This window comes from Rhamphochromis sp. 'chilingali' (assembly GCF_963969265.1).
Source record: "Rhamphochromis sp. 'chilingali' genome assembly, chromosome: 16".
In the NCBI taxonomy this organism is placed as follows: Eukaryota; Metazoa; Chordata; class Actinopteri; order Cichliformes; family Cichlidae; genus Rhamphochromis; species Rhamphochromis sp. 'chilingali'.
The window spans coordinates 30,846,483-30,865,274 of NC_137943.1; the positions used below are offsets into that span (position 1 = coordinate 30,846,483).

Sequence of the window (18,792 nt, forward strand, 5' to 3'; positions counted from 1 at the left end):
TGTGGCATGCGGGACCTGTCGGTGGTCTGGATAGCATTTGGAACTTCGCTAGCAACCCGGCATTTCATCTCCGACAAAGTTATCCCCGAGAGAAGTAAAGAAAGTGTGTAAGTCCATCTCTGAATGTTTGTAAAGCATTCCTGCGTTAAGCTTAACAAGCGATATATGGAGCGACTGCCTCTTCTTGCTGCTACTTCAATCATGAAACTGCTTAATGATCAGCTGATCGGCTTTTCTGTCGCGAGTCCGTCTCTCTGGTTTGTTTTTGGCCCACTTTGCACCAGAAAGAGGAAACCAGCGGCTGAACAACAGCAGCACGTTTAAGCTTGATAAGCTGTTGTTAGAATTTATTTAATATTACTTTCTACACCAGGATCTTTTTCTACGTAGCTGACGCTGGTAACTGTGCAGGGGCGGATCTAGCAAAGTTTAGCCAGGGGGGCCGATAGGGCATTAACAGGGAAAAGGGGGCACAAAGACATACTTTTCTTTCTTATTCTCATTTAAAATGTCTAGCTTTTAATAAATAATTATCTGACACCCAAAGTTTTAATTTGATGTAAAATGAATATAAGTCAATTACTGTATATAGTGACTATTAAGTCTAATATATATACCCTAGTAAGCTATAGCACTTTTTCCTTTGGGAAGGTACCATCTGTGCAGTCTGCAATTTTGTTGAAGAAAGATGTTGAATATATTTAATATTTCTTGAAAAATAATTGATTTCTGTGCATTTTTTTTCACACTGCATCAAATTAAGGTTGATTACGTCGATTAAGCATCATGAGGTGGAGCGTGAGGGGTGGTTCCCTATTTTTTATTTATTTATTTTTGTTGTTGCTGGGAGTTGGAACCCTATTAGTTAGGTTGCTCAATATTTACGCTAAGTACTCTTTAAAATACCAGAATAGGGAGGATGGTGTAGGTTTGAGTTTATTAGATTTATCAGTATTGCTGAACTATGAAATATTTTTTTTTTGCATACAGGTATAACAGAATAGCTTTAGTGTAGTTGTTGTTTTAAACTTGAGTATGAACTTATACAAAATGCAGCAAGATATTTAAAAAAAACCAGTTTTGTTGATTAAAAAACACTATATCGGATTCATATCGGTATCGGCAGATATCCAAATTTATGATATCGGTATCGGTATCGGACATAAAAAAGTGGTATCGTGCCATCTCTAAATCTTTTACTATAATAATATATTAACAAGTGCCACCATTAGCCTGTGGGCCACGCTTTGACACCCTGAAATTAGACTGAGATAGGTAAACGTGCAAAGAGTAGAACATAGAGAAGGTTTAAACGCTTGGGGAAAAACATCTGAAGCAACAGACAGTTCACAAGAGAGGTGAAGACGAGAGTGGAGCAGGGCGGAGACGAGTGTCAGGGGTGATTTGTGACAGCAACGAGGCATTTTCTTCAAAAACATTTTCTCCAAAAACACCCAAGCGCTCTTCTGAAACCCAGACTTGCTATTAATTCATTATCATTTGATTACATGAGTTTGTGTGTAAGTTTTTCTGCCAAGGATCCTGCAGGACGCTGTTGTTTATCATTTACAACACAAGCTTGACTTTTATTGATGTGACAAAATAATCTTACCTCAAGGTTTGGTCGGGTCTCTTGTCTGAAGATCGTAAGATATTGCTTCTGGTGGTCTTTAATAATAGTGCTGTCAAGAGGAGCAGGTTTGAAAAATGTTTGAACCGACTGAGAACAAGCCTCTGTTTTGGATATGTACACAACACTGACTGGTAGCTAAGAATTAAACTGCAAAACTTTTGTAATACCCCTTGATTTAAAGCTGAAAGTCTTCAGTTCTTTCACGCATTGATTTCCTTTGAAGTCCTCTGTGGTTGTGTACAAAAACTTCTGCCTTGATGACCTCACTTTGGACATGGCCAGGCTAACAGTTCTGTTCTCTTTTCATCAGTGCTGCATATAAAAGCAGCTCAGCAGTTTTCCCAAATGTTGACTTATGCTTTCAAAATAGCTGATTGGTCTCACCCAGACTTTATCTTCCTACGTGCCCATCTGCAAAAGAGGCTAATTACCACAGAAAATACACCGAATGTGGTCCTCTGATGAAGTTCACAGCTCAGAAAGTACAAAACAGAAAGGAGTCGGGAGAAAATTGAAGAGAAAAGCCTTTAAAGAGCTTTTGATTATATATATTTTTGTTGAACTAAACTAAGTGTAAAGTAAGCGTTTTTAATGATCCATAAAGAAAAATCCACCACTTTTACATAAAAATAATGAGAAATACTGGACTGAGAGTTGGTGATATAAAAATCTCTAACCTCTTCGCCCCTGAGCCACATGAAACATAGTGAGGGATAGTGAAAAAGTCGAATCATCCGTCATCCGGCCACCGCAGTCAAAAATGTAAACAGATGGAGACAGTTTATGTGTTTGAACCTCAGCTGGGACATACTCAATACAACATTGTAAATCTGGTGATGTATTTTAATGTTCTGAGTGAGTAGTTTCTATGCAAATTGTGTCAGATGTTATAATAATATACAGTACCATTAACGTCAGAACATTTGTAGCACACGTGTTTCAAATTTTGAAGTATATCAATATTAGTCCGACTCCTCCTTTAGTCTGCTGACCAAAAATTAAAATAAATAAATAAACAAATAAAAGAACTCAGCTGCAGGATGGTCCCCCTCCCCATCTTGATGAATTGAGACTGCGTGGACCACAGATTTGAATTCCTGGAAATCTGCAGAACAGACAGTCTCTCCTGGTCTGCAGGCGCAGCAACTCTTACACTTTCTCAGAATCCTGAAGAAAAGCTCTGGTGACCTTTAACTGCTCCACAATAGGGAGTGTCTTAACATACTGCCTCACATTGTGGTGTGCTGTGGTATGCTGGATGCTCAGTGGTGACTAAAAAAAGGTCTACAGAAGGTCATCGATATGGACTAAAAAATAATTGGCTGTCCTCTTGCCTCTCTCCGAGACACTGGAAACAAAATTCTACTTCTCTAGATCCCAGAGTATTGTTCAGTCTGCTCCCACCTCCCCTGCCACATGTTTGAGTTACATGTCACTCCTCTCTATAATATTTTATTATATTTTATGCAATATGTCACTTCACATGCCAATACCATGATTCGTGCAATAGCCGTGGGCAGGGATACATGTGGTATAGCTACCTCTTTTATATTGTGTACAATTTATTTAAATGCAATTTATACAACATCATATTGCAACAGTGTAACTCTAATGCATGGAGCACGGGTGGCACTCTCATCCAGTCTCATTACATCCTGTATATAATGATGTTTTTTAAACAATAATAAACATCAACTCTGCATGTGTCATTTAAAATGGCAGGATCATTTTATTACATTTAAAAATGGTTTGATTCTGTAGCAACAGGTGAACATTTTTGTGAAGAACCTAAGCTAGGTTTATGCTGCTATTTTAAAAAAAAAAAAAAAAAAAAAAAAAAAAAAAAAAAGCCCAATATTGTTACTTCCTCGAGTCATGAAATGTCTTAATAGAATAAGAATAATAATCCGATGGGTATTCCTTTCAATCCTCCACTGGGAAATCACCAAAAGTTGATTCTGTTCATCTGGACGTCACAAAACGCAACGTCCAGATGAACAGAATCAACTTTTGGAGATTTACTTTCCTGGATGATTGAGAATGCATCAAGACCCCCTCCACTGGGAAAGTGCAAGCAAGTATACGAGGAATGATGCCGACGTCACACATACACTTACTGACCATTTTGTTAGGTACACCTGCTCTTCTGCTCATTAATGCAAATGTCTAATCAGACAATCACATGGCAGCGACTCAACAGATGTAGGTATGAAGACATGGTCAAGACAAGCTGATGAAGTTCAAAACAAGCATAAGAAAGGGCTATAAAGGTGATGTAAGTGACTTGAAAGATGGGCTGGTCCGAGTATTAAAGAACTGTTGATATGTTACGATTTTCCAGCACAACTGTCACTAGGCTTTACTAAGAATCCTCCAAAAAATAGAAACTTTCAGGTAAGTGGCAAAAATACTTTATCAGCTGTAAGAGAAGGACTGCTTTGAGCTGATAGGAATGCAAAATTACTCAAACAACCACTTGCTACAACCAAAGTTTGCAGAAGAGCATCTCTGAATGTGCAACACATTGATCCTTGAAGCAGCAGCAAAAGACCGCACCGATTGTCACTGGGTAATCGCTGACACGGGCAGTCTTGTCTGCTAAGAAATGAGAAACTGAGGCTACGGTTCGTAAAGAATCAGCCGAACTGGACAATATAAGGTAATATTTCCTGATCCCATGAGTCTCAATTTGTGCTGCGACTTTCGGATAGTACTATTAGAATTTTCTGTAAACAGCATGAAAGTATGGAGGCCTCCCGCCTTGTACTAAAGAGACAGGCTTTTGGTGGTGTAACGCAATCAATCTCCATCGCTTTTTTTTGCTTTTCTTGACATACTTTGAGCCCCTAAGTACCAACACCATAGCCTACCTGCGTGTTGATGTCCATCCCTTATGACCACAGTGTACCATCTTCTCAGTGAAAGTCACCAGATCCAACAGAAGCACATTTGAAACGTCTCCAGTGATGTTTCTATTAGCCAGAAAATCTTGAGCAAACTTTCCCTTTCCATCATTAAAGTTTAAACTACGCATCTATGTCTAAAATGCACAAAAGTCTGCATGCATAATGCACAGTTTGTCTATGAAAAGCTCATAAAAATATTATTTTGTTATGTTCAAGCCCAAAACAGTTTGCACAGCATTGACGAGTCTGACTTTCCTCATCTGTGATGTGAGTTTGGACGCTCCTGTGTTAATTAAAGCTCAATGACACGAACGAGAACAAAGATTTAACACGGCTGAAAACCTCTGCGGGGTCAAATCTGCTGGGGAGAGCAGTTTTATTATAACTAATCTCTAAGGATCTTATCTGATGCTGTAGCCCCGCTAATGTTTTGACACAAAACAGTTGACATTTAACTCGCTCAGCCCTGGTGAAAACCAAGAATCTCACATTTGACCTTTAAAAGTAGCAAAAATGTTTCTAAATGGACCTTAAGTTTAATTTGATTCTGAGGTCTATGCTGATCCCTTAAATAACATTTCAATAATATATACTGTAATACACATGATTGCCCTCTGTCTGTCATCATATTTAGTGTCTATCCTCAGCGTTAGTTAGCCTATTTTTGGGTTACTTCCACTCAACCTGGTCAGCAAACATGGGTGGCTGTGTCAGCTGGGGGACATGAGCCACTGCTGGTCCCAAGTCTGCATAAATGGGGATGGCAGTATCATGATGGGCATCAGATATGCAGATATAGCCGCTGTGACGACCTCTCTAAAGAACGAGGCATTAAAAAAGAAGACCATTTCCAGAGTGATGACTATTTTTTTCATACTTCTTGTTTTAGTTTCATATGCTGCTTTTGCTTACATGTATCCTTAAATCATCTAAGTGATAACAAAGAACCGATTATAAGTAAAACTGTAGTAATAATCAGGACTGTTGCAAGTGTACGTTATTGCAAAGTGTCCATGTGCATGTGTCGATTTTTAAAATGTTTCAAACGTCAGAATGGGAGGAGCTTTATAGAAGGAATAGAAAGGGTCTCATGTATTGCTCAGACCTCCACCCTGGGGCAATGAGCCTTTTACTGTGTGTGCTGCAGTGACCAATCACCAGACTCAGTTTGTTTCAGGTTGTGCAGCCTCAGCTGCCTTCATTAAACAAACTGCCACATGAAATGAAATAGTTTATTGAACCAGTTGACAAATTAAAACAAAACTGTATGTATCAAATATGAAATATGGAAAATATGGAAAACTGTGCAAAGTACTCCTCAGGCACTTTGAATTCAGCAAGTTTATTGCAAGCCACACTGTGCAGCATGAATCAAATAAACTTGGATACAACAGCAAGTTTGATGTATATTTTCAACCATCTTCATTTTTTTGACACTCAGTCTTTAGATGGACAACTTCAAACCTCTTCTAAGTCAACTTGAGCTTGTGGGTTTGAATGCTAAACCAAAGATATGACAGATTCTTTCACACTGGTCATTTTTCATCAGGGGCAGCTTGAAATCACAAAGTCTATAATGTCATGTTGTGATCCCTCACTGACTTGGCCACCACCGAACACATCATTTGTGTCAAAATTGTCTGAAATAAAGTGCCAACCAACTCTGACATTTGCGAGTATTTGGAAACTTTTGCATGTCAAATTGAAGCAAAAATGGAGTTTTAGCAAAGTTTTCCTTCAAAACATGTCTGTAACTGAAGGAGGTTAATGGAATATATTTACCCACTTATACATAAGTCACTTTTAAAAACTCACTGCATGAAATCCAAAAGGCTCAGTCACCCTTTACTTTGTACTGACTGGGAAATTAAAAAAAAAAAAAGACCATAAAGCAGAGAAAGACGACATCCCTCCAGATGTGTACTGCTGTGCTTTTGCCGCCTGGTCACTTAAAAACTGGTCCTCTGATGTGTTTTTATGAAAGCGCTCAGAGAAAGGATGGATCACTTAGCGGGTAGATGGAGTTTTCTTCATGCACCAATGAGTTCAAATCTGTGTTTGAGCCATTTTACCCAAAGACATTTGTTCTCTCACTCTTTCATCTCTCCTTTTTTGCCCTCTTTTGCTCTCTCTGTCTGTTATTTCCCGTCTTTTACGACTTTTCTTCTCACCGTCACCCCCTCCACCCCCTGGCTGTTCCTCTTTTTAGTACTCTAAAGGAAGGATGGTGTCTGAATTTAGCATTTTCGTCTTGCAGATTATTTACAGAGAGGTCTTGACAAGAATAAGCTTTGGTTCCTACATTTGGAAGCTAGGCCAAATTCACAAAGGAAGGAAATGTAACCATTTCAGAATCAAGGACCCATACACGGGAGACCAGGGCATGCGTTCAGCAGAGGTGGCAACAGTACACAGCAAATTCAAAAGTGTTAAATTTTTTGGTGTTAATAGTCTCCTTGCAAAAGTAGAGTTAATTTTACTCTAAGCAGAGTCACATTCTTTTAATGTAACTCTGAGGTGTAAAATGATAGTAGTTAAAATCGAGTGTTAAAAATGAGTGTTTCTCTGTCAAATCTGGAGGTGTTACAATGGAAACATTAACTCTTGACCTCTTAACTCTGAACTCCTACAGGGGCTATGACACCAACAGAGTAAATTCACAGACTCCGCCCCCAGCACGGCTCCAATCGAAGCTGAAGTGAAGCCGTTTCAGAACATTTGCTACATATTTGAGTTGTTTGCCATGCTTGGTAAGTCACTTTTTCAAAGATTGTTTCAATTGTTATTAGCTTTTACTTCTGTGGCTCTTTGGAGTTGAGACAAAGCTGTGTGAAAGGCATTAGCCATGTTGCTCGCTGATAGCATAATATTCTGTTTTAGCTAGCTGAAAGGTATTGTTTGCGGGCAAATACCACAGCCTTGAAAAAAAGCTTGCATGTGAATTTTCAGTCAAACTTTTGGTCAAATACACCTAAAACAATGTCTAGAATGTGAAATGTTGGTATAATGGTGCTACTTGAAGCCTGAAAACGATCGCCCATAAAAAAAACAAACGAGCAAACAGCAGTAGCTGACGTCCTGACTGGATTCTACGTTAGCATAGATCCCTCCAGAGTTTTGTGCACACGGTTTAGGTAAAAATGAAAAAGGTTGAGGTTTTACATTTAGTTCAGTATTACCTGTTGCCTGTGTCCTTGTCTTTTGGGAAAATACTTTACACAAGTAATGGCTCAAAGAGGATTCCTTTTTTTTTTTTTACTGTGCTGCAATTGTTTACTGGATTATTTGTGCCATTAATTAGTGTCAACTAATTTTTATTCGATCTCCGCACAGGATATGCTTGTGAAGATGGAATATGGGGGAGAGCAGAAGTGCGTTGAAGGTCCACAAAGGGATGAATGAAGGACATGCATATTGTATTGAAGAAATAAGTGATGAGAATGCTGTTATTTGCATTTACCATGTCAGACCTTTTGATAAACAAAATTCTAATGAAAGTGAGAACATGTACACTGTTACATCTTTCAGAAAATGTTTTGAAATTGTGGTGCACAGTTCAGAATAAATGTTTTTCAAAAACCATTGCATCTTTTTAGTAAATGTTTATTTCCAAAAGAAATTTCTAGAAGTTCAGAACAGTAAAATTCCCGCTTTTTAGAATGAATTAGAAGATAACTCTTACGTAGTTAAACTAAAATACTCTTTGAGAGTTAATATATAAACTCTTAACACCAAGTGTTAAATTATCAACTCCAGACAGATTTGGTGTTTAACACTAAATCAGAGTTAACGTACCAACTCTCCAAAAAGAGTTAAATTAACACTCTCTGGTGTGGACCCATATAGACACTTTAATAGTGTTGAAATCAAATCCGACAGTGTTAATTTGGACATGCTGGATTTGCTGTGTACAAACATTCATCACTAAAGTAAAAGAACAGCGTTAAAAAAAACAAACTGATACTGATTCATCAAAAAGCAGCTCTTCCGCCAAGTATTTTGGACTGCTGAACCTTTACCTTCTATGTTAATAATAATAATTCTTTAATAAATTCCTAGTCGCTTAATAAAATATTAAGGGGCAAGAAACTTCCTTCACATTAATTTCTGATTAGACTGAATGTTTTCAGCTTGAATGTGTGTTACATTGAACACCAGGAGAGAAAAATAGAGCAAAAAAGAAGAAAACGAGCTCTGGTTTCTGTTCACATTGAAGGTGGTTGATTTTACCTCCTCTTCTAGGTAGCTAGATTGTGCCACACCCACAACTTATTCTGCACCTCCAATGCTGTTCCGGATGATTCTGACCCACTTGAATCCCTGCGTATGGTACAATTACTGATGCATAAATTATATGATTTTTCATTTGAATATGTTTCTTTGATCTCTGTCTTTTACGACAGTCGTATGATAAGGACCAAAGTAATGACAGTAAAATACTGTATAAAATAATCAAGTAGAGTACAGATACCTGAAAACCTTCCCATCTCTGGAGTTTTAAACCTTTATAATATAGAAGTTAATAACACATAAGAAAAAGTGAGTCTTTTAACAGGAAACAGACAATTGCACAAAGAGAAAGTCATAATATGACATGAAGGCAAGAAGGATAAATAAATATTGTATGATATGCTGCAATAACATAACAATAAAACAGATAAGGAAAAGACAGGGGAAGTAAAACAGGAAACGCATGTGACGATAAGACAATTAAAGACAGAAAATAAATGTAGAATAGACTCAAAGATGACTGCATAGCAAGAAATAAAGAATCAAAGGAAAGGATTAAATGCAATACAGAAAAAAATAAAACCAATATGAAAGTGAGCATGGAACAAGGAAATGCAACATGAGAAACAGGAAATAATATGAAAAGAAAAAACAAATTGAAAATTGTGAGCTTCAAATTTTCATGTTCTTTCTGTCTTGTTTCACTGTGGATGAAGGTGTTTACAGAGGTGCACTCAATCGGGGAGAAGAGGAGGATTATTTCTGTAGAAGCTCATATCCACCCCCTCTAGTCACACAAACAAGTTAATAAGAAAAACAGATTTAATATGTTATTGTATTAAAAGGTGTGTGTGTGTGTGTGTGATGCTCATGCAGCATGGATGTTTAGCAGGGGTGTTGGGGAGGAGGGGTGCGTTTAATAAGCACGCCGTCTCCATTCATCTGTTGCTAAAAAGCCGATATGACTGCTCAGTTTGCCATCAGCACTTTCACACCCATTAAGGCTCACGCTTAAGAGCTTGGAGAGATATTCCAGAGTGGGAGACTGACTTGACCGATTATGCAGACAAAGCTGCATGAGCTGAGTGACAAATCACTCTGCATTTGCAGCCTCACCTTGTTGGTTGTGACAGATTGCAGATGCAAGCTGTGGAAATGAGCTTCAGGGTGTATAAACTCACTTTTTGAGAAAAAGGGAGGAACTTGGTTATTTTGGAGGCGCTCAGAGTAGAGCTGTTGCTGATGTAGCTTGAAGGTCTGACTGGGCACCTCATGGCATGTCCATTTGGGAGAAGGATTCCCTGGGGAAGACCCAGGACATCCTGGAAGCATTGCATCTCTTGGCTGGTCTGGAAATACCCCAGTATCCCTCCAGTATTGTGGTCTGTATGTCTACCAGTGTTTCTTAACAAATCCGGCTGAAACACCAACATGTTTATGCAATGGTGACGACTCAGTTTGTCTACCTATCTGTAGTCGACTTAATGGGTCTACACCTGAAAAGTGCTTAAGGTTAAGGTTGTTAAACTCCTCCCTGAGTATTGGTCAGATTTTAGAGATGAGTTTGTCCTGGATAAGACTGTTTCCAAGCCTCCTTGACCTCTCAGTCAATTTTCTTTCTCATCAGTTTGTGCAGTACAGCCAACCAGTGACAGTAAAGCTTATAACTTTATATCGTTATCTGACACATTGCAATAATCTTTGTATAGTGATGGGTCATGAGCCAGAGGAGCTACTGTGTCACTGAGGCAACAACTTCACACAGTTCGTGCATCCACTCACAAATGCAAAAATGTACTTTTCGCAAGTGAGAGGTGCTGCTGCCTTTTTTTATGTTTGTTTCTAAAGAGGAATTTTAAATGTATACTTCAAGGTGAAAATCTTCTAAACCTAACTACCCACCGTTCACAGGCCCCGGATGCAAAGGAGACTGGGACAGCATAGCATGCTGGGAGCGAGCGGAGTTTGGAGAGACCGTGACCATCCCCTGCCCTCGAGTCCTCAGGACTGTGTTTGGCAGAGATGGTGAGTACGGTTAATTCATAAATGAATGTAAAGGATCTCTTTAACTGATGTTTTTGTGTTTCTGCAGATAAATAAGTTGAGGAAAAATGACATTTAAAAGTCCATATTTTGGTAGCTATTTGCCTAAACTGCTGATCACATGACTATAGTCTTATATTAACATAACACTGGAATGCAGTAACTCACTTAAACCATTGTTATGATTTCTGTGAGTGTACACTTCAGTCTTACTGAGGTCAATTTTGTCATTAGAGTGTATGGGTAACAATTTGTTCCTAATCTCCCCTTACACTGAAGGACTGCCATGAAAACACAGACATCAGAGTTAAAGTAAAAACTGACGTGTTTATACATTACTTGAGCATTCTTCTGCTCCATTACTTTTGTTTTGCAGCTGCTTTACAAAAACATTCACACAAAAAACATACAATGAAATTTGGAGCATGAAGAGAAGCAGACCTTTTAAAAATTGTTCTTTTTGTACAGAATTTCTTCCTCCATTTGTTCACTTTCTATGAGGCTGCTCCTGTAATATAATGATATAATGATACCAGGCTTAAATATCTGCAGATAACTTTTCACATTATCTAGAGCTGCACTTAAGTCACTCACCAGATGGGTTCAGCATTAATACTCAAGGCTCTCTGTCCCTGTTTGACATTGTTCATCTCCCAGTTGTGTGAATGTGTGCAGTCAGTGGATTCCCTCCTGAATCCATCAGATTTTCCAGCCAGTGACCAGATGGCAGTTTGGGTTTCCGCTCTGAGTGTCCTCTGATTTACATTGATGACTAAACATTATGCAAGCGCCCAGCGGCTTGTTCGGAGCCAAAGCTCACCCTGACGCTTCCCCTGTCTGGGACAGATACAGACACCCTACAGTTATTACGTTTTACTGAAATGGTAAAGACATCCTTCCTGGAGTTACCGAATACTTTTTTTCTGTCATTTAAACGAAACCAGTGAGAAAGCCATGAATTCAACTTTGAAAGAGAAACTCTTTATTTACTTTTAGTCTACATTAATTTTAGGCAGCTCACCTTCATACTGCTAATTATAGCATCGCGAGAGGTTTAGTTTAACTAAGTAAACAGAACTAAAAAAAGGGGGAAAAACAATAATAACTCAGAAAATAAATGACTTTGCAACATTAAACGTGCACAAAAAAAAATGACAACTTGTCACTTGTACTTGAGACATAACTACACAACTGAGTGGTGTGTCAGTGTCCATAAAATTGGTGAGCCGGCACTGCACAATTTTAACATTTTAAGAGAAAAATTTAAAAACACCCGACCCAACAGAGATTTGTCACCTAGCTCTTCCCACAGTTTTGTTCCAGCTTGTCATTTTTTTTACCCCACTTTTACACTAAATGTCTCCAATCTTAGAAGCCTGTTTTTTTTACTTTACTTTACTTTACAACTGTTTAGATGACTGATCAGTAAACTGAAAGAAAATATATTTTATGTTTTTTATGGCCTCCTAAATGTGAATATTGTGTAGTTTCTCAGATATCAAAAATAGCCATTAAAAAAACTGTTCATCAGACAATTTAATTATTTAAGTATTTCAATCAAGATCAACTCACCATCAGTTTAGAAATTATGGTAATGTCACACTATGGAAAACAACAGTTGGAGACGACCAAAATTACTACAATGAACTTCTTCAAAGTGACTTTGGTGTCTGTCAGTCTGATATCAGTTTGTGATTAAATAGGGTCAAACTGACAATTGAATGTAGTCTGTTTGTGATAATGTTGTATTTAACTGTGGTAAATTGGTTATAAATCACTTGCTGTCTATATACACAGAAATTCACAGTTCAACTACTTAATTTTCAGTTACAGTTAGAAAATAGAGAAAACCCCAACAATCATATGGCCTCCTATGAGCAAGCACTTTGGCAAGAGTGGGAAGGAAAAACTCACTTTTAACAGGAAGAAACCTCCAACAGAACCAGGCTCGGGGAGGGGCGGGGCCATCTGCCACAACCGGTTGGGGTGAGAGAAGGAAGACGGGATAAAAGAAACACTGTGGAAGAGAGCCAGAGATTAATAATCAGGGCTAAGCTAAGGGCTAACCCACACAGAATGGCTTTTCCGAGTCTTTTCCTCACCAGCTCACGGTCACTAAACAACAAGATTGATGAGCTACAACTGTAGATTTCCTCGCCCTGTGTGGATTTGCTCCTTGTTTTGCAACTGCTCCTTTATATGGCATATATAACCTGTATATAACTTGTACAAATCTGTGTATATACTTATATTATTACATACATTTCTTTACCTTTAAGTCTACTTCATGGTTTCTCTTTATTCTCTCTATTCTAAAAGAATTTTAATGTAAAAATCTACATACTGCTAACAGAGAGATGCCAAACTGTCTTTCATTCTTCTTGTAACAGTAACAATAAAGATCTATTTTATTTAGAGTCCACTCAGAACTTAATTTGAAACCAAAACAGAATTTTGCAGGACGGTAAATTAGCAGCAAAATGACCGAGGGTCAGGAATTAAAACCAGAATACGGTCAGTTGATAACTTTGCTGCCTTGACTGCCTCAGACTGATTGCATCGTGCTGCCAATTTAGTTTATGAATTACACTTCAATTAATTTGCAAACCCGTTCACCAGCGATTGTAGTCGGTCTGAGCTGGACTGCAGTTGTTTGAAGACATGTTGCCTCCCACCAGACAACTTGTGCAACTGACTTTTGATTCAAAGTGGTTGCCAATAGATTTTGCGCGGTCACCATTCAATCACCATGTGACAGAGCCATGAATGCTTTTATGGATTTAACCAAACAAGTAAATACTCAGAACAAGTAGAGTCTATTCAGTTATACTATTATTTAAGAGAAGTTCATTTTTAAGTTGGTTTTCATGAAGACATAAATAGTTTGAGTCTTCTGATTTTTTTCACGTTTCCTATAATCTTAAAGGAAAAAAATCTTGTAAAGGTGAGTTTAGATGGAAAATGTCGAGTAAATCTTTAATAAAAATTGGCAGTTGAATCCATATACAAATATTGAAAGCAGTCGTTTCCCCTGCATTTAAAGCTTTATTTTTTTTTATTTTTCAGCCACACTGTGCTCATTATACTTAAACAAGCTGAGTGCTGTCACAGTGTGATGTTAATACTTTTACTTCAGTAAAAGATCTGAACCCCCCCCCCACCATTTTTCTCAACTGCATGCTGTATTTGCCAAAGCTTTAATCAAATCAAATCAAATCACTTTTTATTGTCACATCACATGTGCAGGCACACTGGCACAGCACATGCGAGTGAAATTCTTGTGTGCGAGCCCCACAAGCAACAGAGATGTGCAAACACAACAACACAAACGAGCAAAATACAAGAATGGCCAACCTGAAACTAATAAATATATGTACAATATATAATAGTGTATGCATTTCTGGATGTGTATACTAAATATTTTCCTACGTGTGTGTGTGTGTGCGTGTGTGTGTGTGTGTGTGTGTGTGTGTGTGTATACACATTTTTACAAATTAAATAGTAAAAAAATAAAATAAAATAATAATAATAATAATAATAATAATAATAATAATAAAATATATAAAATATACAGAGTTGAATATGTGCAAAACAAGTGGCATTTATATACAGTGTGGAGTGCATAATGTTGAAGTTCCAGTAGTGAAGCTGAGGTGTCTATGAAGTGTTCAGCAGTCTGATGGCCTGATGGAAAAAGCTGTCTCTCAGTCTGCTGGTACGGGACCGGATGCTGCAGAACCTCCTTCCTGATGGAAGCAGTGGCTGGGGTGACTGGAGTCCTTGATGATCCTCCCCGCTTTCCTCAGGCAGCGCTTCCTGTAGATGTCTTGGAGGGAGGGAAGCTCACCTCCAATTATCCGTTCAGAGCACCGCACTACTCGCTGGAGAGCTTTGCAGTTGTAGGCGGTGCTGTTGCCATACCAGGTGGTGATGCATCCAGTGAGGATGCTCTCAATGGCACAGTGATAGAAGGTCCTGAGGATGCGGGGGCTCATGCCGAATCTTTTCAGTCTCCTGAGAAAGAAGAGGCGCTGCTGCGCCTTCTTCACTGTTTTGTTTGTGTGTACTGACCACGTAAGATCCTCAGCCAGGTGTACGCCAAGGAACCGGAAGCTGCTCACTCTCTCCACAGCAGCGCCGTTGATGGTGATGGGGGTGTGTACTTCTCTGCACCTCCGGAAGTCCACTATCAACTCCTTTGTCTTTGCGACGTTGAGGGTGAGATGGTTGTCTTGACACCAGTGGGTCAGGGCGCTGACCTCCTCCCTGTAAGCCGTCTCATCACCGTTGGTGATAAGACCCACCACTGTAGTGTCGTCCGCAAACTTCACAATGATGTTGGAGCTGTTAGTGGCTGTGCAGTCGTAGGTGTAGAGTGAGTACAGGAGAGGGCTCAGTACACACCCCTGTGGAGCACCAGTGTTCAGTGTGATGGGGGATGAGGTGATGCTGCCCAGTCTGACCACCTGGCGTCTGTCAGACAGGAAGCTAAGGATCCAGCTGCAGAGGGAGCTGCTCAGTCCTAGATCCTGCAGTTTCCTGTCCAGCTTCGAGGGAACGATGGTATTGAATGCTGAGCTGTAATCTACAAACAGCATCCTCACATACGTGTCTCTCTTCTCCAGGTGTGACAGGGCAGTGTGTAGTGTCAGGGCTATGGCATCATCAGTGGACCTGTTGTGGCGGTATGCAAACTGTAGAGGGTCCAGTGAGTCGGGTAGTGCAGAGCAGATGAAGTCCCTGACCAGCTTCTCGAAGCATTTGCTTACGATGGGGGTCAGGGCTACAGGTCGCCAGTCGTTCAATGAGGAGATGGTGGAGGATTTGGGTACAGGGACGATGGTGGCCATTTTGAAGCAGGCTGGGACTACAGACAGAGAGAGGGAAAGGTTGAAGATGTGCGTGAACACTCCAGCCAGCTGAGCCGCGCATGACCTGAGGACGCGGCCGGGAATCCCGTCCGGACCAGTAGCTTTGCGTGCGTTCACCTTCCTGAAGCACTTCCGCACATCCTCCTCAGACACAGTGTGCGCACTGACGTCATCCGCGGTGCGCACACTGTCCGGTCTCATGGTGTTCGCTGTGTCGAATCTAGCGTAGAATATGTTTAGATCCTCACACAGAGAGGCCGTGGTCTGCGGTGTGCTGGTTATCCCTCTAAAGTCTGCGATCGTGTTTAGTCCCTGCCACATACTCCGAGGGTTGTCAAACTGTTGCTCCACCCTGTCCCTGTACTCACGTTTGGCTGCTTTGATCGTCTTCCGGAGTTGGTAATGTGCGTGTTTGTAGTCCGATGTGTTCGCGGAGGCAAAGGCGGTGTTCCGTGCCGCCAGTGCCGCGCGAACATCTCTGTTAATCCAGGGTTTTTGATTTGGGAAGGATTTAACTGTTCTGGATGGGACGACATCTTCCACGCATTTCCTGATAAATGCACAGAGTCTGTGTATTCATCAATGTCTCTAGCAGCCACGTGAAACATTTCCCAGTCCGCGTGATCAAAACAGTCCCGCAGCGCAGACTCCGATTGGTCCGTCCAACAGTGCACCGCCCTCCGGGTTGGAGCTTCCTGTTTCAGCTTCTGCCTGTAGGCGGGCAGGAGCAGGATGGAGCAGTGATCTGATTGGCCGAATGGGGCGCGGGGGAGGGCTTTGTACGCATCCCGGAAAGAGGTGTAACAGTGGTCGAGTTGCCGGTTTCCACGTGTGTTGAAAAGGATGTGTTGATGGAGTTTTGGTGAGACTTTCTTCAGGTTTCCCTTATTAAAGTCTCCGGCTGTGATAAACGCTGCCTCTGGGTGTGCGGTTTCCTCGCTGCTGATCGCGCTGTACAGTTCCCTGAGTGCACGGTCAGTGTCGGCTTGTGGGGGAATGTAAACAGCCGTAATAATCACTGCTGTAAATTCCCTCGGTAGCCAGAATGGCCGGCACTTAATCATCAGGTACTCCAGGTCCGGTGAGCAGAAGGATTTGACCGGGTGCACGTTCGCATAATCACACCAGCTGTTGTTGATCATGAAACACACACCACCGCCTCTGCTTTTCCCAGTAAGATCCTGTGACCTGTCCGCACGGTGCACAGAGAACCCCGGCAGTTGTATTGCGGAGTCCGGTACTTTGTCCGATAGCCAGGTTTCTGTGAGGCAGATCACGCAGCAGTCCCGCATCTCTCGCTGGAATGAGATCCGTGCCCGAAGCTCGCACAGCTTGTTCTCCAGAGACTGCATATTAGCCAGTAATAAACTGGGTAACGGTGGTCTGTAAGTGCGCCGTCTCAGTCGAACCAGAACGCCAGATCTTCTCCCTCTGCGTCGGCGTTTGCGGCCTCCAGGGCCAGAGAACAAAGGCGTCTCAGGTGAGATGAATGGGGGGTCTGCAAACGGAGCGTCCGTGTTGCAAAACTTGAACTCCGGAAAGTTATAAGAAAGACCGTCTTTTATGTCCAGTAAGGTTTGTCGGTCGTACACAAGGAGACAAGTGCTGCTCGTGAAAAAATAAAGGAAAAGTAAAATTAAACACAGAAGAAAGCCGTTGCTTGGGGGAGCTCGCGACGAGGCTGCCATACTCGGCGCCATCTTGATTATTCACATTTAATCCACATCTCTGGCTGACTTCTGCACATCGGTGACCACTTGTGTTCAAGACTGCTGTTATATTTAGAGCGAACACAGCAGTGCATGCAGCTCAAATGTTGCAAGTAATCATGCTGTACATGCAAATCACTGTTGCTTAATGAATCGGTGTCTTAGCTTCAACTGTGTCTCCCCCCTCTGTGATACAGTGGACCGGGTTTGTTGAGTGTGTAGTGAGGCAGAAGTATGCTGATGTTACTTCCAGTCAGCGCACAAATGATGCTTCGTGCTTTTTACTGGGAATTTACAAAAGGAGGATGAACTTGCCGTGCACTGCAGAGATTTTGGCACTGGCACCCCCCTGCAAGTTTGCCTCAGGGGTTCACTGTCCACTGTGCATGCTATTCATTTTAGACACACTGATGGTGTTTTTACACTATGGGAACATAAGCAATAACCTAAATTTTGTGACAATTTGTAATGCAAACTTTCCATTTTTAACATTTTGGGAATGTGCATGCCTGATGGCTCCCTCTAGAGTTTCATGTGGCTTTCTGTCCAGTAGCATCTGTCAGTGTAACGTCTACTGTAGGCTATACTATCCTCTCATTCTACATGACAAATCATTTTGACTGGCTCTCATATATCATGCTTTACAAAGATATTTTTAGCATCCAACTTCACAGTGGCCACTCATTTTTAGTACTAAAATTCATTGAAACACTGATATGCTACAAAATACTTCTATCAAACTGAAATGAGTGATTCATCATAAATTTGCTCAGTTAAGAGTTGAGTGAATATGGCTTGGAGTGCTTGGATGAACAAACCTAACAAAAAGAGAAAATTCTAAGGGTGCCCCGCTGCCAGCGAATCCCCAGAAAAAGTCAGATTATTGGTCACTGATGACATTAGAGATGTTGGTGTGATTTAAATGTGCATTTAGATGAGCAGTTTTTCTTATTTTTGGCTCAGACTCAATATAGATGACCAACTATCAAGGTCCTCCTCAGGAATAAACCTTAAAATTGAATTAAGTCAGGGATGAGAAACCAAGTTTCACTTAGGGCCACAAATGGGAAATGAGAATTGCATTAAGCTTTTAATTGACTCAAAAATGTGAGCTTCATACAACCATTTCACCTACAAGCTTACAAAGCCCTCAACCAGTCTACAAAAATTCTGTCTTCATGACATTTAGTGAAGTAAAATAAATCACTCTGATTACAAGAACACTACCAAACAACTATTTTGAAACCTGTTTCACGTGCTTAAATTTAATTGAATGTAACCAAACAAGCCTGATGTGGTGTAAAAAAAAAAGTTATACATTTTCATTTGAGTCTTGTACATATTTCTTGTCTTCTATGACTTTATGTCTTTGCAGGGATTTGCATTCAGAGTTCATAAAG

General features: G+C 40.4%; 1 protein-coding gene and 1 long non-coding RNA gene across 3 annotated transcripts in view; both read left to right on the plus strand.

The window, feature by feature from the left end:
• Positions 1–18,792, plus strand: part of LOC308383930 (vasoactive intestinal polypeptide receptor 2-like) — an 81,878-nt gene that overhangs the window by 33,651 nt on the left and 29,435 nt on the right. For both annotated transcript variants that reach the window (XM_080862181.1, XM_080862180.1), the window contains exon 3: positions 10,681–10,794. In XM_080862181.1, the coding sequence (XP_080718307.1) occupies positions 10,681–10,794 (114 nt within the window). The remainder of the gene's footprint in view (positions 1–10,680; positions 10,795–18,792) is intronic.
• Positions 6,974–8,121, plus strand: LOC308383931. Its single transcript, XR_013969246.1, has 2 exons — positions 6,974–7,289; positions 7,873–8,121. It is a non-coding gene; the product is annotated as an uncharacterized lncRNA (long non-coding RNA).